The sequence below is a fragment of the Musca vetustissima genome, unplaced genomic scaffold (assembly GCF_032173495.1).
Source record: "Musca vetustissima isolate MV318-11 ecotype Yass unplaced genomic scaffold, APGP_CSIRO_Mvet_v1 utg45533, whole genome shotgun sequence".
Classification (NCBI taxonomy): domain Eukaryota; kingdom Metazoa; phylum Arthropoda; class Insecta; order Diptera; family Muscidae; genus Musca; species Musca vetustissima.
Window position 1 is genome coordinate 28,859 of NW_026883636.1, and position 23,107 is coordinate 51,965.

A 23,107-nucleotide genomic window follows, 5' to 3' on the forward strand; every position below is an offset into this window, starting at 1 on the left:
TAAAGCGAGGCGAATAATGGAGGCAGGCAGGCAGACATACAGATACTACTGACATACCGAGCGACCAGCTATGGATTCGAACAATTCCCCTTAACAACAATAACAAAAACAAGTACTACAAAAAATACATCACTCATAATCATTTAATGTTTAGTGCAAAAAATCACACTTCAAAAATTTTCCAAATCTATGTAAATTGTTTTGGGGCATAAATGGTGTGTGTGTGCGAGCACAGTGGGAGGTTTTTTGTTGTTTTGGGTGGTTAATATATTTATTAATGGTTAAGTGTTATTCAGTATTTTTCATAAATTAGATATTAGATGTGGAAACAATGTTCTCCTTTTATAGAAGGTTTGTTGTACTGTAGCAAGTTCGAGAGATAAACCTTCCACCCAATCAAAATTTTTTCTTCACAGTTTTTGTATCTGCATAACAATTTTGAAATATAATGACATGTGATTTAATGAAATTAAATTAATTTAATGAAATTCAATATTATTACCTCCCACATTCCGCATCACCAACAATATATATATTAACTACCCTTTTCCCTAGCGTAGGCGTAACATCTCCCACCCTTTATGTTACCACAAATTATATTGCTCCTACAAGGATTTACCCCAGTGAAAAATTCTCTTCTCCATGTACAACGCTTGTAAATATGCTTCTCTTGCAAGACATGAACTTTGACATGACCCAAAAAATTCTAGTTCCGTTAAATATTCCAAGCATTATGTTGTTATTTTCGTTGAGAGAAAAGGGACACGTTTTTGTTTTTTATTAAATATACTCGGGTATGAAAAATGTAGTGTGGCTGTGGCCCAGAATAAATAACTTAAAAATGTTGGTTGATGGTGGGTGTATGGGACATATACACAAGTTATGTATTATTGTATCATGTATGTATGTGTGTTATATTTCCATTTATGTTACAAATGCTTTCCTTCTTCTCTCTAATTTACATGGAAATAGTTTTTACATTTCATAAAAAGATTCTCACAAGTGAAGTAGTAGGGATTGGAATGGATGGTCGGGAACATAAGTTTCGTATTGTTTTCTCTTTTAGAATATATATATATATATATATAAATTCTTAATAAAACAGATTACCAAATAATAAAACGGAATGCACACTACTTTAAAATCTCCAAATAAAAACATAAAGCGAATACTGGACAATGGACATCCATTACTTCTATTCTATGAGTTTCTTCATAAAACAAAGCAAATGTTTTTATTATCCTTTTTATCACCTGTATTTCTTTCATAAAAAATAAATGTTTCATGTTGCTCCAAATTTCCTGAGTTCTCTTTATTCCTTTCTTCTTCTAAATCCACCATTAGTATGGAAAAACCATCAATTGAAAAATTACTGGTATATTACAGCGACATCTATGATATATTACATAGATGTCGCTATTAAAATTAAGTCTGTATGATTTTTAAATAGGTCTAATCTTTAAAATGCACGGGTCTAAAGTAGACAAATGGCGTACCTTTCGATTATGAAATAAATATTTTAGAATGAAACAGTCTTTTTCATTTAAAGCAAGTAAAAACGACCTACAATTCTTCCAGGCCGAACTTTTTATTCCCTCTAACATATGGTGTGCATTCAAAATTCCTTAAATCGGTCAGAACCTTTAGAAGAGGAGTCTACTACTTTGAAATTTGCGCTAGGAACTTCCACATACCGCAAATTAAGCGGGGCCTTCATAAGGGGTCTGTAAGAAACATGATCATATACTGAAAATAAGTTTTTATTTAGCAGGAATCCGGAATGTCAAATTAGTACCACTGCGGTTGGAAATGCGGATAAATTCTATAAAAAAGTGGAAATTCGGCTGAACCTATATAAGCGGGCTCAGGCAAACCATGACCCTATATTGAAAAATTTCTGAAAATATGTTTTTCATCCTTCATGAACCTGGAATGCCAAATTGGGGTCACTTCGGTTGGAAATGAGGCTTAAAACCTTCAAAATGCCGAAAATTGGCAGTCCCCACATATAGGTGCTATTTTAAAACATGGACCTATATGGATAAAAAAAACCCACAAAGCCAAATGAATGCCACTCCGGTAAGAAAATACAGTTAAAATCTTTAAAATACCGAAAATGAAGCGGCACCTTTATAGGATGTATATGTAAAAACATGGACATATATCGTAAATGATATGCAAATATGTTTATCATACTCCGAAAATTCGGAATGCCAAATGAAAGCCACTTAGGTGAGTATTGTTATATGGGGGCTACACCAGGAACCTGGACTTATATTGATAATTTTTTGCATATCAGCCTCCAATGATCCGAAATACCAGTCACGTTGGTGGGAAAATGCGGCTAAAACATTGAAAATACCGACAATGATCGGTATTGTTATATGGGAACTATGCCATAACATTAACCGATACTCTGTGAGAACTCTGAATATAAAATTTGGTTGGAAAATGTATCCAATGTGCACAAAATACTGAAACATAAGAGGTACCAGTTTAAAAACCCTTAACAATGGGGATCTCCTTATATGCGAGATATCCCGAAACATTGGGCAATATTAATTGTTATACCCTCAATATTGGTTTTAGACCCCATGTTTCTTTGACTAAATCCGTTTCCAAAAATTTTGAGCCCTACAAATATACGTCTGTCTGTCTATCTAGCCGACTAGTTCGCATGATAACTCTCGAAGAGAGTAATCGATTTCATCCAAAGTTTGCACATCTTAATATTTCTTCCAAACTTAGTTTAAGTTCGAAGATGGAGAATATCGGTCCACTCCATCTGGTACCTCCACCACAAGATGGTCAAAATTGTGCTAAAAATTAATTTTATACTAACATGCAAGCGGACTATCCGATTTTAACGAAACTTTGTACAAGCTATTATCACAACCTTTTATCATTGCAAAACCTGGATCAAGTAGGAAGATGGGACCCATTGGTCCACTCCTAATGGTACCTCCACCACAAAGTGGTCAAAATTCTGCGAAAAAATTTTTTTTATAATATCATGAGAACGGACCATCCGTTTTGAACCCAACTTTGTACAACTTATTACTTTTACCAAGTCTAGATTAAGTCCGAAGATGGGACCCTTTGATCCACTCCTTCTGGTACATCCCCCAGATAAATCCAATATTAGGCGATCCTATTACCTTTAAAGAGCCTAGATCAAGTCCTCTCCCACGAAGGGTCAATATTTCAAACTCTTGTAAAATTTAATAAAATTAAGCAAATTTAATGGCTGATTTGATCAACATTAAATCTTAAGCCTCTTTGATAAAAACATACCATTTATAAAGGGAATAATATAACATGTGTGTAATTTTGACGGCTGAGGGTATATATCTGTCGGCAACATCGCTGACATTTTTTTTACTTGTTGGTAGGAAGATTTTCTAACCCATGAGAATCCAATATATAAAATTACAGCCAAGTGGGTTAAAAAACGTTCCCAAAGTCTCCAAATAATAGGAACGTCCCCGATTAATGGAGGGACACTAGCCCTAAACATGGGCAAATATTTCTACTTTTTGATATGGAGACTTTCTACTCAATGTGAATACAAAATATAAACTTACAGCCAATATAGTTTCAAAATATGTCCAAACTCTTCAAAGGTTTGAAGTTACCGGTATACGACACTATTTTAAAATGTGAGCAAGTGAAAGAATATTCAAACATGCCGGAAAGCCGATGTGTCTTGTGTATCATCATGACAGTTCTGGAGGACAAGGATATGAATATTCTATCGCCCATCAATATTTTCTCTATGCTATAACTGTTCGGGTGTTACCAAGGATTATGCCTTGAAGGCAAATCTTCATGGTGTAGATATCATGAATATCACGGGAGGCTGGCACGATAACAAAAAAACTATTAATCCAATCGACTCCAAATTTTAACACGTTATTTTGGATCTACATCGTTATGAACGAGGATAAATACAATCGGTGATGATTTTCCCCATTTTCAAGCTTGGTTTTTGGACTTAAACCACAAAATAATCGGCTCATATAAAAGACCACCTTCTATAAAATACTTTTGTAGAGTCATCTGTCAATAGAGTACGAGTAAAATGACTCCGCAAGGTATTTTTCTTTCTCAAAATTATCTTCCCTTTAAAGAAAATTGTCTATCTGACAATCCATTTGAGAATTTTCGAACGAAGTCAATAATCCTAGTCTATACCAGAGCAAATATGTACTCATTCTAATTGTGTTGGAATTTTTAGATTCAGATATTCCGGATATACCAAATAGTTAATTAATAATAGTTAATTTTTCTGTATTCGACACCTAAAAACTGTGAAAAATCTTCTGTCCATACAAAACATATATATACACATATGAAAGAATATATGGGAAATTACAAAATTCTTTTAAAATTTCATTAAAAAAATTTTGAAAAATTTTTTTGCGAGCACATTTATGATTTTTGGTACATAGGTTAAGAAAAATATGCTGATTCGAAATCTGTTCGCGTTCACAAATTCGGATGCTGCGCACAAAAGTTATAGCGGTTTTAAATCTTGTATTTCAAATATAAATTAAATGGATTCCTATTCGTTGTAATTCGCGAATTTCTTCACAAATGCTTAAACACCATTGTTTTCTTTGCATACTAGTCAAATCACACTGAAATACGGTTTAATAGTCGCGAAAAAACAAATAGAAACATGAAGATATCGGAAAATTAAAATAATTAAATTTTGAATTAAAACAATTTTTTTTTTTAATTTTCGATTTTTTTAGTATGGTTAAGAGGATACGGTTTTGCCTTAATCTTCTAAAATATACGACGCTTTCTTCTGCAAATTCTTTTAGATGGTTGTTAAATATCGGTAGATTCATCTGATACGAGTTTCGACGTCATTAATGGCCAAATATATTGCACTTACAATACATAAAAATTATCAATATTGAAAAGCTTGCAATTCGCGAATTAGTTGAAATCAGTTGATGCGCATGCGATTTTCGTATAAACCGAATCAATGTCTTTCAATAATTATGAATTTTTCGATGTTTAATATAGCGGTCAAAGTGTGCCACTCGATGCACTTTACTATGCAAAAACCCTAAAAATGGCTAAAAATCACGCAACGTGCATACGATTTTTATGCGCATCCGATTTCAGTAATCTCCTATGAAAATACACAAAAGGACACCTATTTTAAAAAGATCGGTTAAGAACCGCGGATGTGCCTCCACAATCAATTTTGGATAAAGTACGCATATTATTCGCGTATCGATGAATTTTTGACCTATTTCCACACAGATTCGCGAATTTGACAATACAAGCATAAATGCATGTAAAATTAATTCGAAGAAAACCGCGATTATTTACGCGAATTTGTCAAAATAAGTTTTTGCAGTTTTTCCCACATTCAAGGTACCTGTATCCGCCGTTTTATTGGGCGGAATTGAGCATGAATGGGCTCATTAGATCCGGCACGTAAAAAAACCAAAATCACGCGGGGTTCCACGGAATTTGAATGGAGTTTGTTAATTTTAGACTCAAAAAATATGTTTTTTATAAAAATTTACGCACCAAATTTTCGTCTTTGGAACCCAATTGCAAATAAGCTACAGTGAGCACATTCATGAGATATACACTAAACGAAGCAGAATCACGAGTTCTACAATCCTATAATTAGTTTATTCTATTATCTGGATGCGCATCCTAATTATAAGAAAAATTAAAAAAACACGGAAAATCCGGCTTCAAAATGTCAGCATCCATTTTGGGTGGATGCAGTGATTACATCGAAAAATCATACATTAGAACCATATTGTCCATGGGGTATTCTGCAACTTAGTCACTGATCACATGTGCGTGCGTTGTGTAGTTTAGCCACAAATCAGGAAGGAACACAAAAAAACTCGTTGGCTTCAACACATTTTCACCCATTTTTTTACATTACCACCATCACAGCTTCCACGCAACTTATTATTTATTACCAATATTTTAAGATTTTGACAAGAACACTTCATTTTATAGAATTGAATTTTAATTATATGCAATATGTTCATATTTCGCGAGTTATAACCTTGCAAACCCCAGCTTCAAGGAATTTAAAAGATTTTTGTAATTTACCATATAACGTAATATGTTTTGTAAACTTTTCTAAAAAAGACAATATTTAAATGGACTTAAACCACTTTCAAAATAATCGGCTCATATAAAAGGCCACCTTTCTTTCATAAAATACTTATGTAGAGTCATATGTCAATAGAGTACGAATAAAATATCTCTGCAAGTTATTTTTCTTTCTCAGAATTGTCTTCCCTTTAAAGAAAATTGTCTATCTGAAAAATTCTGTTAAAAGTACACAGCATTCAACTCCATCCAAATTCAAGACTTTGTATATAAGACATGCTTTTAACCTACAATAGTCGTAAAACACGTACTTTAAATATTATTGTGTGTCTTTGTGTGTGTGCGACCATGTTTTATTTCTCTTCTTATTGTCCTTATTCGTATGTATTGTATTTTTTTAAAAACATCCTTTATTCGTTAACTTCTATGTCTCCTTCTTTCTTTATGGATTTCTTGGAAAACAATGCCCGGTTTTTCTTGTCTTCATTTGAGTGGGACAATGGATGAGTAGGCAGGCATCCATTAGTGGTTACTTTTGTTTTTGGGTTAAAGCTGTAGCATGTCGGAACATTTAGTTTTCTGCATTTACTTAAAATGTTTAAATTATAAAAGCTTAGACTTAGAATATAAATAATAAATATTCGGATAGTATATCTTCCATAATTTTGCTGTAGAAGTCATTATAATGTCCTAATGGCTATAGTTCATAAAGGTTTAAAAAAATACGTCCACCCTGCAATGGTATAATCATATAATCATGGCTTACATATGAGGATTTTCCGATAGATCGTAACCCCTCTTTTCAAACCAAATGGCTTCAGACTGCAAATTTGGCTATCAAAATATAAATATAGAAGTTCCGCTAGATTTTTGGTATTTTTAAGGATTTTTTCAACAATTCTAATTGACTGACCCCCATATAACGGTTCGTCAAATTCTCAGTATGTTGAAAGTTGTAAAGTGCCGCTTGACTATCGATAAATATAGACACCGGTGCCGAGTCACTTATACACAGTTGCTTATCGAAATTTCTTCATAGAAAATTCCCGACCTTGTACCTTCTTCCACCTTTGAACCGTCTGTATATATTGAAAAACCATCAAGTGGAGGAAGCTCACCCGTCCAGGACTCTCCACTTGGTATTGATATCATAAATTCCTCAAAATTACGGTACAGTTGCATTTCTAATGTTCGCAGTCTCCTATAAAGTGTAGGACATTTGCGTGTCCATAGTGTGAAGTTCACCATGTCCGTATATCCTTGGTTCTAAAAGCGCTTCTGATTGGCTGCAAACGAGTTAGTAAATCAAATGGCTGATGGTTTATAATTGTAAGAATGGTAAGGACAACTGCCGCTAAAAGTCCCCAGCTTTTACCCTCTTGAGTTCTTGCAAGAGTGCAGTGATATTAGACCTTTCTTTGTACGCTCGTCTTACTTAACGGTGGTCTAGGATGTTGCCAAGGTATTTGACCTCCAAAGAGAGTTCCACAGCTAAGCCATCTAATGTAGGTAGAGAGGACATTTAAATTTTGAGCTTTTTGTGAATATTGTCAATTCTGTATTCGCGGGGTTGACACCAAGACCATTTCGTCGCGCCCACCCTGACAAGTGTATAAGCGCACCCTGCAAAATGTCTGATATTGTTGGTAAGAATTTTACGCTAATTCATGATACATTATCGGCATAAGCCACTACTTTCGTTCGCAAGTTGTCAATGGTTTATAACTTTATCTAATGGTTTATAACTAAAATCCAAAGCAAGGACAACAGCACCCCGCCTTCGGAGTGCCTCTGTTAACAAACCTCCTTATAAGGCTCTTCCCAATGTTAGCATTAATTATCCTGCTTTTCAGCATAACAACCCATCAGGGTAGAGGATATTCCCGTATTAATTAGTTCTAAGATAGATTTCAACTTTACGTTTATGAAAGCTCTATCAATATCGAGAAAAGCCACCAAAGTGACGTTGGAGTTCTCGGAATTTCTCTCAAAATGCCCAACTATTTTATGTAAATCAGTTTCTGCAGATTTGCTTTTGATGTAGCAGTGCTTTTCAAGAGAAAGGAAGAAAGTCTAATCAGTCTGTAGTTTTTCGGTAAAATGTATTAGCAAATTCATTTTTATATATGTGATCGTCCGTCTGTCCGTCTGTTGTAATCACGCTATCTACTGAAGGGTTGTCTTTTGTCTGCAGGCAGGTCAAGTTCGAAGATGTGATATATCGGTCCACGTTTAGGCATAGCTCCCATATAAAGGTACCATCCCCCCCGAATTCACTGAAATTATAAATATAGGTCCACTTTTTCTGATAGCCCCCATATAACGGTACCGCCTAATTTTCAGTATTTTGGGGGTTTTGATCGTATTTTTCCACCGAATTGGCTGTAATTTAGTATTTTGAGTTCTTAATAGGTTCCAAATCTCTCCACAAAAAAATTATGAACATAGGTTCATTTTTTCGGGTAGCCCCCATATAAGGGTACCCCCAATTTTCGGTATTTTGGGGTTCTTGAGTGCGTTTTTCAACCGAATTCGCTGCAAAATGGTATTTTGTAGTCGTATTTGGCAGCAAATCTCTCCACCAAAAATTATTAATATTCGCCCCCTTCTTGGGATAGTCCCCATATAACCCCATTTTTTATATTAAAATAGTTATCTAATTTGTTCCGTGTTTTGGATTTGGTTCTAAGACTCTGTTGTAATCTTTTCACCTGCGGAAGATATCGAGATAAAAAACTAGAACGTAAGGTTCGATAATGAACTATAACCCGCATTTAGACCTAGCCCCATGTGTGGGAGGTACCAGAAGGAGGAATATCTTCGAACTTGAACTAAGTTTGGAAACAATAATAAGATGGGCAAAGTTTGGATGAAATCAAACTTTTCTGTGTCAAAGTGTATACACCCTCATTAGCCATAAGGCTGAGGGTATAATTATCCATTAAAATTTTTTCAAATTTGTATTATGGTTTACATAACACAGTGACACATTTTTCAACTTTAAAATCTTGAACCAATCGAGACCCCCAAAATCTTGAAGCTTGTGATGGTGGAAGAAAATCCCTAGCTGGGTTTTGCATTATTAGCTAAGGATTTCTTTTAAATTAATTTTTAAAATATTCGACTGGGGCTGATTTTAGCACAATTTTCGAATAATACGTACTTATTATTGAGTCTATATCTCGTGAACTATTCGAAATATTGCTTTTCTCTCTTAAGCAATATTTTTCCTCTTAATTAGGTCTACAAATTTTCTCTTGAGATAAAATCAATAAAACAACAACATCATACTGAAAATAGCACAACTGCAAAAAAAAAATTAAAATTTAGACATACTTTTTCCATGTTTTTCACACTTTTTTTCAGAAACTGCTACTGACTCGGACAAAAAATATATGACAAAAAGATAGCCAATAGCAAATCAAACAACTTTTCTTAAAACCCCGATTTCATTGGTTGACTCCTTCACATAGTTATAGCCTCACAAATTCATCAAAATGAACCAAAGAAATTCACTCCCAATTGTATGTTTAATTGATATGCTTTTTTCAATAAATAGGTACAAAATTGAAGTAAAAATTAAACATGGAAAAAGTAAGTCGAAATTTTAATTTTCTTGCACTTGTGCTATTTTCAGTATGATGGTGTTGTTTTATTGATTTTATCTCAAAAGAAAATTTTTAGATCTAATTAAGAGGAAAAATATTGCTTAAGAGAGAAAAGCAATATTTCGAATAGTTTACGAGATATAGATATAGTATTATTCGAAAATTGTGCTAAAATCCACCCCCAGTCGAATATTTTAAAAATTAATTAAAAAAAAAACTTAGCTAATAATGCAAAACCCAGCTAGGGATTTTCTTCCACCATCACAAGCTTCAAGATTTTGGGGGTCTCGATTGGTTCAAGATTTTAGTGCTGCACAGTGTAATCGATTTGTAGAAATGTCGGTATAGGTCCCCTTTTTAGTATTTTCCATATACTTTAATTTCAAGTACCTGTCAGTATATCTAAGGTGGAGGGTATCCAAAGTTCGGCCCGGCCGAACTTAACGTTTTTTCACTTGTTGATGTTAAAGATGCACCCCGGACAGATAGGCCGGCCGTCGAAAATGTCGATAAAATGGGAGAAATGATCGGCATTAAAAATTGACCACAACTCTAGGCCACACACATCTACAGTGACTCGTCAGAAACTTCCGGAGCTTGGTTGGGAAGTTTAAATGCATCCGCCATACATTCCGGACTTGGCGCCAAGCGATTGTCATATTTTTCTTGCATTGCAAAATTTCGTTAATGATAAAAAATTGGTATCTAGCGAGGATTGTGAAAATCGACTTCTAGAGCTTTTTGCAAATAGAGAGCAGTACTTCTATGAGAGAGGCATTATGGAGTTACCTTTAACATGACAACAAAATGGAGCATATTTGGCCCAATTCGGTTCATTTAAAAAAAATGAATTTCTTTTTCCTCAACCTAATATTTTGTTTCGTTATTTTGTTTCTTCCTTAGGGTACCTCCAATATAACTATACCCCTATTATTCCGTATTTCGGTGATTGTGAGATCGATTTTCAAACTAATTAAATCTAATTGGATTTTATTCGTTCTCATGGCAAATATAAATATCCGAATTTTCCATATAATAGTTCCAAACGATTATTGTATGTCTACCGTATGGTATTAAGAATTCGACCCGAATTCGTTTTTATTGTTATTCCACAACCATACTCCTCTAAATCTCACCAAGTCTCCATTAAATGATAGAAATTCTTAACCAATTTGTTGCGGCTAATTGTCACATTAAGTTTCTAAATTATTTCCGGTTAGTTACACTTGGTCTATGCCAAACGGCGTTAACGACAATATTCACACTCTAGAAGATAATACATTGCAATATCAAAAGATAATCTTCTACACATTCACAACAACAAACTTTAGGGATGGCCATCTCGAAACTCAAATTTAAAATTAAGAAAAATTAACATTTTCTGATAAACAGGATCCCAGAAACTGTCGAAATTTGAAAAAAACCCTACGTTTTTTTAAAAGTTCTACAAACGATTTCTTAAGCCTATTTCCCATTTTACATTCCTTAATTCAAAGCCATAAAATCTACTCATTTTTCGAGTGCCTTACAGGATAGACAAATCCCAAGAGACATTAGAAGCCTCCCATTTTTCACCCACCACACGCTTCTTCTTCTTATTGCAATGCCTAATCACGTCAAGTTGTTTTCCGTCTTTTTGTCCTGCGGTCTATTATGATGAGCATTTCATCGTGATTTTATGAATGTCTTGTCATGGGTGTTTATGTATGTGGGTGAGAGGGTAAGTGGGAGGCATAGACTCCTAGATTATTGGTGTCTGTCTAGCTGGTTAGTTGGCAGCGTCTATGGATGGGCATATAGACAAAATAGCGAATCTCGTTCAAAGAATTTCTTCAAGTGTTATTTTTTTCTCATGTCTGAAGTGGATGCAAATTGTGTTATTTTGAGTACAATAACAAGAGCAGTAACAGCAACAACAACAACAACACTTTGAACTCGTGGATAAAAGAGAATACAAGAAATATTAAATCTTTTTTAGAAATGCAGCTTAATATGCATAAAAATGGATTTCTTTTTTTATTGGCATACTGAATTTTAGATTAAAACAGTAAAACAAATTAGGTGTTTAAAAAAATTAAAGATTAAATGCTAAGAACATAATTCCTTTTTGGATCAGAGAATATTTGAAAAAATATTTTTTATTAAATCTACGCCTTGGCTGTACTATGAAAAATATTTTTAATCCCCGCCTTGGCTAATCTTTGAAAAAATATTTTTAATCCCCGCCTTGGCTAATTTTTGAAAAAATATTTTTAATCCCCACCTTGGCTAATCTTTGAAAAAATATTTTTTTAACCCTACGGTCAATAACCGGGTACATTTGTACCTTTTTTGAATAAAAATGCTGTAAAATTTTTAATAATGAAGTTATTTGGATCAAATTTTGAGGAATCATTCTTGAGGTATTTTCACACATAATCGAAGAAAAAATTGTAAATATTTTCCATATATATAATTTTTACAATTTTTTGAAGTTATTACCTACGTAGATCAATAACCGTGGTACATTTGTACCCATCTAAAGATAGCTCTGTAACTTATTAAAAAATTGGACTATCGTGAGGTTTTTTGTTTTAAATTAGTCTATGCGAATCTGGTCTAGATGTAGGAACTCAAAATTATATATACATTAAAATAATATGATAATCTATCTAAAACAATCATAGTAAATTCGTTATAGCATTCGAATGGGTTAAGCTTTTTTAGTTATTTTTTATTGGGATCTTACTTAGGTGTTCCTCAAACCCTCTGCAAATTTTTGTGGCCATAGACAAAGTGGGGCCATCAGGGCGACTCGTGAAAGTCAGAAACTACCCTGGCTTTCCCTTGGTATACAGGGACAAAAACAATGATTATTGTGCGTAATTATCCAATTATTCTTCATATTGGGCCTGAAACTTGTTCTATAATCGAATTAGTCCGATTTATTACAATCCTAAATTGGCGTAAATATATAAACTATCATTAAATAACGTTTTAAAGTATTAAATAGTGTTAAAAATATGCCAATCACAATCTCTAAACTCATCAAATGTGAATAATTGGCAATAATAATTTGTTTAGTCCCTGTATACCAAAGGAAAACTAGGGTAGTTTCTGACTTCCACGAGTCGCCCTGATGGTCCCATGTTGTCTAGGGCCATCAAAATTTGCAGAGGGGTTGAGGAACACCTAAATAAGATCCCAATAAAAAAATAACTAAAAAAGCTTAACCCATTCGAAAGCTGTAACGAATTTACTATGATTGTTTTAGACAGATTATCATTTAAGCATGGATTTAAATATATATTATTTTAATGTATATATAATTTTGAGTTCCTACATCTAGTCCAGATCCGCATAGACTAATTTAAAACAAAAAACCTCACGATAGTCCAATTTTTTAATGAGTTACAGAGCTATCTTTGAATGTACGTGTACTTTTTTGGTTATTGGGTTAATAAATATATATATAGGGTTAATAAATCCAGGCTTTTAGCATTTCAATAATTACGAAATACATTTTATACCTCACCTATGGTAGGTGACCTACCTTACATTTACGCACCACAAAAGCAATTTCCTCTCCATACCACCCTCCCCTACCTCCTACTTTGTATCTATTACAAAATATATTATCGCATAGTCGTCATGTCATAATAATGTCAATACACATTACAATCTCAATTGCTGCCGAAGAGGTCCTTCTCAAGATAAGATATAATTTCTAAAGACCTAGAAAAGGCAGACGGCATAACACCTGTTGATATAATTTTTCCCCCTTTTTCCATTACTCGATAAGATGTCTAATTTATGTTTTCTCTATTTTTTTTCTTTTCTTTCTATAGGTTCAGCAATTAAGTGCTATGTTTGTAACAGCCACAAAGATGCCAATTGTGCATTGGACATACCACCAGATAATCTACTAAAGGACTGTGAAGAACTCTATTCAACAAGAGGACGTGGTCTTTCGACATATTGTCGTAAAATATCACAAATTATTGAATTCTCTGTAAATAACTGTAAGTAGACAAATAATAATAACAAAAACAAGTATATTAAAAAATATTCTTTATCCAGTATTGGTTAGAGACCGAAAAAAAATTCTTTAAAAATCCAGTATTTGGTTAGAGACCGAAAAAAAATATTCTTTAAAAATCCAGTATTTGGTTAGAGACCGAAAAAATATATTCCTTAACAATCCAGGCCTTGGTTAGAGACCGAAAAAAAATATTCCTTAACAATCCAGGCCTTGGTTAGAGACCGAAAAAAATATTCTTTAAAAAATCCACGCCTTAATTAGGACCTGAAAATATATTCTTTAAAAATCCACGCTTTGGTTAGACCCTGAAACATTATTCTATAAAAAAATCCACGCCTTGTTTAGGCCCTGAAAAATATTCTTTAATAAATCCACGGCTTGTTTACTTACTTAGCAGGTTTGTTACAGAACGATTGTTCCAAGCGCGTTCGTCTTGTGCGCATCTCCTCCAATTTGAAAGGCCTCGTTCCAAGATGTTGTTTTCTACTTGGTCTTTCCATCTAATTCGTGGCCTTCCCCTTCTACGGGAACCATCAGTAGACCGGCTTTTATATGCCTTTTGAGCTGGGGCATTCTCATTCATTCACACAACATGCCCTAGCCACCGTAGTCGCTGCAGCTCAATACGACTGACTATGTCGATGTCCGCGTATAAATTGTAGAGCTCGTGGTTCATTCGACGCCGATATTCACCGTCGACGCAGATCGGCCCGTAGATCTTTCGGAGAATTTTTTTTTCAAACACCCCAAGAGCTGTCTCATCTGCTTGCACAAGTACCCATGCTTCAGATCCATATAACAGCACGGGTTGTATCAGCGTCTTGTAAAGTGTGAGTTTGGTCTGGTGGGAGGTGGCCTTGTTCCTAAACTGCTTACTTAGACCATAGTAGCATCTGTTGGCCATCACTATCCTTCTCCGAACTTCAAAACTGATGTCATTCGTTTTGTTTATGGCGGTACCAAGGTATATTAAATCTTTGACTACCTCGAAGCTGTAGTTCACAAGTTCTTCAGACCCCGACCCACTTTGGCAGACTCCTTCCCAATTTACGTGGGGTTTTTTCCAGGATTTGGAAAAACCCCAATGTGAAGCCACATTGGTATGGTCCAATAATGTCATTGACCATTGGCTTCAGTCGTTCACACAGTACGCTGGATAGCACTTTATATGCGATGAGAAGGAGACTTATTCCTCTATAGTTGGCACATATCGTATTATCTCCTTTTTTGTGCAGGGGACACAGGATGCTGAGGTTCCAATCATTGGGCGTGCATTCTTCTAACCAAATTGTACTAATCAGCTGGTGCATGCTCCTTACCAGCATCTGACCACCAGCATTCAATAGTTCGACTTGTTGCCCATTGGCACCTGCTGCTTTATTATTCTTCAGCCGATTGATTGCTATTCTGACTTTATCTTGGCTAGGTGGTATACTCTCTATACCGTTTTATATTATTGGTTCTGGGGTATCCACTTCACTGCAACTATTTGATACCAAAAGTTTTTCAAAATGCTCCTTCCAGATCCTCAGCACACAGACAACGTGCTGAGGTTTCCTTCTGTCCCCAGGTTTCCTTCTTCATCTCTACAGGAGGATGTGCCAGCACCCGTTGGTAGAATTTTACCGTTGGTAGAATTTACCCGTTGGTAGAATTTTCGGACTTCATTCTGACTCCTGTATATCTCGATTTGCTCACGCTCATGTTTTTCTTGCTCTTTCTTCTTTATTCTGAGGTTTCCTTCTGTCCCCAGGTTTCCTTCTTCATCTCTACAGGGTGCCTGCACCCGTTGGTAGAATTTTACCGTTGGTAGAATTTACCCGTTGGTAGAATTTTCGGACTTCATTCTGACTCCTGTATATCTCGATTTGCTCACGCTCACGTTTTTCTTGCTCTTTTTCTTTTTTCTGAAAATACGTTTCTCCTCTATCCTTTTCTCCCGATAATTTTCCATCGCATTACGTGTTGCTACTGTCCGCAGGGTTGCCCTATACGCTGCGTTTTTCATATCAGTAGCATTACGACACTCCTGATCGTACCACTCCTGATTTCTTGATGGTGGTCTGTGATACCCAAGTTTTGCTTTTGCTGCAGTTTGTAGGGAGTGGGCAATTCTCTGCCATTATGCTTCTATATTATTATCGGGATAAGGGGTGCTTTCGTCAAGCAGTTGGGTAAGTTGAGCGGAGTAGGCTTCTGCTATCTGTTGCATTTGCAGCTTTTCGACATCAAATGTCCGTGTTGCATTAGATCGCACCTTTGCTGCTACATTAAGACGGGTGCGTACCTTGGCTGCCACAAGGTAATTGTCCGAATCGACATTCGCTCCTCGGATCGATCGGACGTCTAAAACACTGGATGAATGCCTTCCGTCTATCACAACATGATCGATTTGATTTTTCGTTGTTCGATCGGGAGAAATCCAAGTGGCCTTGTGTATATCGAGATGCTTGAATCTGGTGCTGCTAACTACCATGCGTTTTTGCTGCCACGAAGTCAATGCCGTTGTCTGATGTGTCTTCATGGAGGCAGATTTTTCCGTCGGTGGGGCCAAAGATATTTTCCCTTCCGATTTTTGCATTAAAATCTCCTAGCAGAATTTTAATGTCACGGCCAGGGCAACGGTCATATGCTGTTTCTAGACGCTCGTAAAATATGTCTTTGGTCTGTTCATCTTTATCTTCGGTAGGAGCATGGGCACAAATGAGGCTGATATAGAAGAACTTCACTTTTATACGGATTATAGCAATTCGCTCATCTACTGGAGTGAATCTGGAGACGTGGTCTTTTATTCTCCTGTTAACCATAAATCCGCAGCCAAATTCACGTCTCGTTTCATGGCAGCTATAATACAGGGCGTAATCTTCTGATTTACTTACGTCAGTCCCTTTTCATCGCATTTCCTGTAAGGCAATAATATCGGCTTTGTACTTCTTGAGTACATCCGCCAAAGCGAACACTGCGCCTGTTCTGTACAACGTGCGCACATTCCAGTGCAGATTCGCAGATCGTGGTCCTTTTTACGTTTGCGGGGGTCGTCGACATTAGGTGGGTATGGTTTTCTTTTTCTTTGCCGACGCCTCACCCCATTTTTTATAGTTCTTTTGGGTGAATTTGCGGCACATATTAGCTCACTATTTCATCGGGTGATGAAAAATATTCTTTAAAAAATCCACGCCTTGTTTGGGTCCCTCAAAAAATATTCTTTAAAAAATCCACGCCTTGTTTGGGTCCCTCAAAAAATATTCTTTAAAAAATCCATGCCTTGTTTGGGTCCCTCAAAAAATATTCTTTAAAAAATCCACGCCTTGTTTGGGTCCCTCAAAAAATATTCTTTAAAAAATCCACGCCTTGTTTGGGTCCCTCAAAAAATATTCTTTAAAAAATCCACGCCTTGTTTGGGTCCCTCAAAAAAAAAGTTATTTAAAAAATCAACGCCCCAAAAAATAGTCTATAAAAATTCCATGACTTGTTTGGGTCTTTGAAAAATTATGGTTTTTAAAATATGTATTTACTCACCTAAGAAAATATATATATATTTTTTTGTTTTCTTTCCAGTACCCCCCGATAGCCGTGTCATTCGTACCTGTGGTTTCCAAAATCAAACCAGCTACCAAAGCTGTTATACCCGTGCCGGTTTTGGCGGTCGTCAAGTTGTCTGCTCCTGCACTGAAGATAATTGCAACACAGCTGCTGGTCTCGGCGTGTCTTCTATGGCCATGGCCACATCGCTGTTCTTCGCCTTGGCATTTTTGCTGAAAAGATTTGTTTAATTTCAATTTTTATTTAGATTTTAGACAAAACAGCATAACGATTGCTTTTGTTTAAATCTTATTATTATTGTTTTTTCATTGTTGTTGTTTTAGTTTCCTGTTAATTTATTTCATAAACTATTTAAAAAACCACATTAACTCAATAATTTTTATTAAGTTTTAAGAAATTTCAAATACCAAATTTTTAAATTCGATTTGAATTATTAAGCAATTGAGGTGAGTTAGTAAAAAGATTTTGAAAGATGTTTTGAAATAATTAACAGTTTTCTTTTATATTTTTTTTCAGAACTGGATAATTTGAATGTAAAACTAAAATTTCCTAAGCCATCCCGCCTCAATAGATGAAATTGTGTACCGGAACATAGAAATATAAAGGTTCGTTGGGAATTTCTTACAACACTATCAAATCTCGGTCTCTCTACAACCTCATTGAGATAATAGAGGTTCGATTAGAATAATATTTTAACGATTTTGTAAAGAACTTCTTGAAGGTATTTTTATAAACGAGTTACAGGGGCTTTGAATAGGAGAGCTTTTCGATTTTATTAAATACTATTTTATTTAAGACCTATTGCTCTCAGAGAAGAGCAAATGAGTTTTCATTTAAGGGCTCTAATAGTATTTTTATATTAAAATATCCTTCCGACCACCTTTAGGAGCACTTCGATAACCCCTTCCTCTGGACCTTTATATTTCTGATAGTAAAACCAAAGTTAAAATAAAATAAGTTCTAATTAAATTGTTAACAATTATTATAATTTTTCAGCATTATCTCTTAATAACAATACAAATAAACCAACAACCCCCTACTTCAACACTTCACCTCCTCTCTCCCCCTCTCAAATGAAAGTATTATTGAATGTGAATTTTTACGACAAAAAAAAAGATAGCAAAGTATCTGTAGCCTACCGTTACCACATTTTTTTAAAAACTTAAGTCAAAATAACAACGTTTTTTGGTCCTCTCTTTTTTTAGAAAGATTTTGAATAAAAAAATACAAAAAATATATATTAAAACAAAGAAAAAAACTAATAAATTTGTTAAAATAAATAATACAAATAATAAAAATAAATAAAAACAAACAATAGGTTATAAGTTAAAATAAAAGAAAAAAATCCAAAAACCAAGAGGTGTGCAAAACCAAACATACAGCTAATACCAAAAAAAAAACAAATCTCGAATATATTTACTTTAAATTTTCAATGGAGAAAGTTTTAAGTGAAAATTCCCAAATGAAATTTTAGGAGGCTTAAAATGCTTTACAACAAAAAAGTAATAGGAAGAACAACAAACATTTGAGAATCATAAAAAATAAAATTACAACAACTACACCTGGAAATATTGAAAGGGGAATCAGTTCAGACCAATAATACAGTAGATTCTTTCCAACTTCGATTGCATCCAAAGTTCAATAATTCAATAGATAAATTACATATTGAAAGGGAATCCAAAAAAAAAACAACAGACCAATAATTGAATAGCTAGTTAGCGTTTATACATGATATAGGACTACAGACATACAAAAAGTAATACGAACCCATAAAGGATCCATGGTCCAGTAAGGCGATCTTAAAGGAGGCAAAACCAAGCGCCATGTTTTAGTTGTTCTCATGGAAGAAATTGGAACTAATCTGAGAACGAAGTGATCGGAGCTAGGATTAGTTCTTAAGGTCTTTTCTGAGTTCATACATTTTTCAGTTCTCAATCAAGAGTCAATTCAACTATCTGGGAGTGGGGACTATATGGAGAAAAGGAACTTGTTCGTTTGTAGAAAATGAAGGAGATCGATCAGTTCTGTAAACGACGATATGATCAAAATCCCAAAGTTCAAATACAAAAAAAATATACACCTAGAAGGAGACATTGTCCAGTAAGAAAAAAAGTATACACCTAGAAGGGGACATAGATAAAGTCAAGTCGAAAACGACCCCATACGAGATTAATTCAATTCGAACCCAATTGTAAGGTTTTCCCATCCCATATAAGGAACTGAGATCTCCTCTAAGAAGCCTAGCTGCAAATCATTCTAATGAAAAACCCATACGATGTAAAGTCAATTCGAACCCATTTTTAAGGTTTTCACTTTCCATATAAGGAATTGAGATATCCTCGAAGTAACATGTCTGCAAAGAATTCTAATGAAAGACTTGAGTCATGTCAGGGTTTTCTAATAAAAAACACGAGGGTCTTCTCAAAGCTTCTGAAAATGTCAGAATTGGCAGAGAATGCTTCAATGTATTCTTCATATAGAAAACTTCATAGATTTACTTGAAAAGTCTTCTTAGCCCGATCCCATACGAGGCAAAGTAAATCCAACCATATTTTAAGATTTTCCCATAGAAGACACTAGGATCCCATAGAAGGAACTGAGATCTACTCAAAGTAACCTGACATTATGGCATTCTTAACAACAACCCAATCGAGGCCTGGAGAAGCAATGGTTTCCTCTTCGAATATGTCAAGATCACCTCATAAAAAACCCTTCTATATTAAGATCTTCTAATAGAAGACTTCAAGGAATTCTAATAGAAAATTTCAAGGTCTTCTTGTAGGTGATTTCAATGTCTTTTTATAGACGATTTCAAGGTCTTCCAATAGAGGACTTTAAGGCTTTTAATAGAAGATTTCAAGGTCTTCTAATAAAAGATTTGAAGGTATTCTAATAGAATACTTTAAATTGCCTTCCTGCCTTATAAAAGACTTCACTCTCGTCTTGTAGAAGACTACACGTTCTCCATACAGAAGATTATAAACATTTCTTCAAAAGTCTTTAAAATAATCTCCTTTTAATGATTTTAATTAACCTCAAAAAAATTCCAAAATCTTAGGCCATGACTCCCTTCACTCAGCTGAGTATTGTTGCCGCACCAAGTAAATTGTTGTAATTTTCTTTTTCGAAATCGTGCAGTAGAAATTCATTAGAAATCACAGACACACAATACACCGTCACATTACTGACCAACTGCCAAAACAAAGAAACATAGAAGTTAAAGCTAGACAAGAAGCTTCAAATACAAAACAATTGAAAATAAATTTAAAAAACCAATAACAAAACACAAGATGTAGGTGTAATTCTTATCCAGACCCCAAATCGCAGACACACTCAAACCAACATACTATGTAGAAGTAAAAAAACTATTTAGAAGAAAAGAAAAAAAATTAATTGAAATTGAAAATCCTGACATAATTACACAAAAACAAAAATGTTTAATTCCCCTTGAGTTCTTGTTCATAAAACATAAATTTTTTAATTGATTTCATTAAAAAATTCCAAAAATTATCTCTTCTTCTCCTCCAATTCCTACAAAAACCTATTAAATTTGTAAGCTTCAAATGTCAACCAAATTTTTTTAGCAATACCAAACAAAAAACATAACATTAATTGTAGGACAAAACATACCTTAAGAAATTCAAAACCTGATACACAGTCCTTACAAAACAAAATAACAAAATAGATGTAATTTGTTAACGAAAAAACAACATTTTGAAAATCATTTATTATAAAAAAACAAACACAATTAAGAATTAACAAAGAAAATGCAAACAAACGAAGAACAACAAACAAAAACAAAACAAATTATGTATTTCTTTTAGTAAAAAATTGTAAAAGCTGATTAAAATTGTCATAAATGGAAAACTAAATAAAAACAAACGTATTGAATAAAGATTTAATAAAAATAAAACAAAACGAGTATTTTCAAAAAAATATGAAATGGATCTACAAATAAGGTAAGTAAAAATGTGTCCTTAATAAATCAAAGCCTTGTATAGTCGTTAAAAAAAGTGTCCCTAAAAACTAATCTTTAAAAAATCAAAGCCTTGTACAGTCGTTGAAAAAAATGGTCCCTAAAAACTAATCTTTAAAAAATCAAAGCCTTGTATTGGTCTCTAAAAACTAATCTTTAAAAAATCAATGCCTTGTATAGTCGTTGAAAAAAATGGTCCCTAAAAACTAATCTTTAAAAAATCTACGCCTTGTATTGGTCCCTAAAAACTAATCTTTAAAAAATCTACGCCTTGTATTGGTCCCTAAAAACTAATCTTTAAAAAATCTACGCCTTGTATTGGTCCCTAAAAACTAATCTTTAAAAAATCTACGCCTTGTATTGGTCCCTAAAAACTAATCTTTAAAAAATCTACGTCTTGTATTGGTCCCTAAAAACTAATCTTTAAAAAATCTACGCCTTGTATTGGTCCCTAAAAACTAATCTTTAAAAAATCTACGTCTTGTATTGGTCCCTAAAAACTAATCTTTAAAAAATCTACGCCTTGTATTGGTCCCTAAAAACTAATCTTTAAAAAATCTACGTCTTGTATTGGTCCCTAAAAACTAATCTTTAAAAAATCTACGCCTTGTATTGGTCCCAAAAAACTAATCTTTAAAAAATCTACGCCTTGTATTGGTCCCTAAAAACTAATCTTTAAAAAATCTACGCCTTGTATTGGTCCCTAAAAACTAATCCTTTAAAAAATCTACGCCTTGTATTGGTCCCTAAAAACTAATCTTTAAAAAATCTACGCCTTGTATTGGTCCCTAAAAACTAATCTTTAAAAAATCTACGCCTTGTATTGGTCCCTAAAAACTAATCTTTAAAAAATCTACGCCTTGTATTGGTCCCTAAAAACTAATCTTTAAAAAATCTACGCCTTGTATTGGTTCCTAAAAACTAATCTTTAAAAAATCTACGCCTTGTATTGGTCCCTAAAAACTAATCTTTAAAAAATCTACGCCTTGTATTGGTCGATCCTTGAAAAAATATTCTTTAAAAAATCTACGCCTTGTATTGGTCGATCCTTGAAAAAATATTCTTTAAAAAATCTACGCCTTGTATTGGTCCCTAAAAACTATTCTTTTAAAAATCCACGCCTTGTATTGGTCCCTAAAAACTATTCTTTTAAAAATCCACGCCTTGTATTGGTCCCTAAAAACTATTCTTTTAAAAATCCACGCCTTGTATTGGTCCCTAAAAACTAATCTTTAAAAAATCTACGCCTTGTATTGGTCCCTAAAAACTAATCTTTAAAAAATCTACGCCTTGTATTGGTTCATAAAAACTTTTCTGTAAAAAATGTACGCCTTGTATTGGTCCCTAAAAACTTTTCTTTAAAAAATCTACGCCTTGTAGTGGTCCCTAAAAACTATTCTTTAAAAAATCCACGTCTTTTTTTGGTCCCTCAAAAAATATTCTTTAAAAAATCCACGCCTTTTTTGGTTCCTCAAAAAATATTCTTTAAAAAATCCACGCCTTTTTTTGGTCCCTCAAAAAATATTCTTTAAAAAATCCACGCCTTGTTTTGGTACCTCAAAAAATATTCTTTAAAAAATCCACGGCCTTGAAAACCACCATCATCCTCCTCATCACTATCCTCTTCAAAGTACTTATCCTCCCGATCTTGATTGAGAGTTTCCAAATCATCATATTGGGTATTGTCATCTATGGTGGCATAGTCAAAATCACTATCCTGACCATTCAGAAAGGATTCATGCATTTGACTAATGAATTCCTGTCGCAAAAGTTCCCGTTCAGGGGCTGTGATGAGATTTTTCAACGGAATGATTTTGTTTACCACCTCCGGCTTCTTCTTCGCCTTTTTCTTTTCTA

At 34.1% G+C, this 23,107-nt stretch overlaps 1 protein-coding gene across 1 annotated transcript in view; it reads left to right on the forward strand.

Moving 5' to 3' along the window:
• LOC133330555 (uncharacterized) overlaps positions 1-17,521 on the forward strand; it is a 38,562-nt gene extending 21,041 nt beyond the window's left edge. Inside the window, exons 2-3 of the mRNA XM_061538991.1 lie at positions 13,538-13,711; positions 17,290-17,521. Coding sequence (XP_061394975.1) covers positions 13,538-13,711; positions 17,290-17,504 — 389 coding nt within the window. The 3' untranslated portion in view covers positions 17,505-17,521. The remainder of the gene's footprint in view (positions 1-13,537; positions 13,712-17,289) is intronic.
• The last annotated feature ends 5,586 nt before the right edge of the window (positions 17,522-23,107 follow it).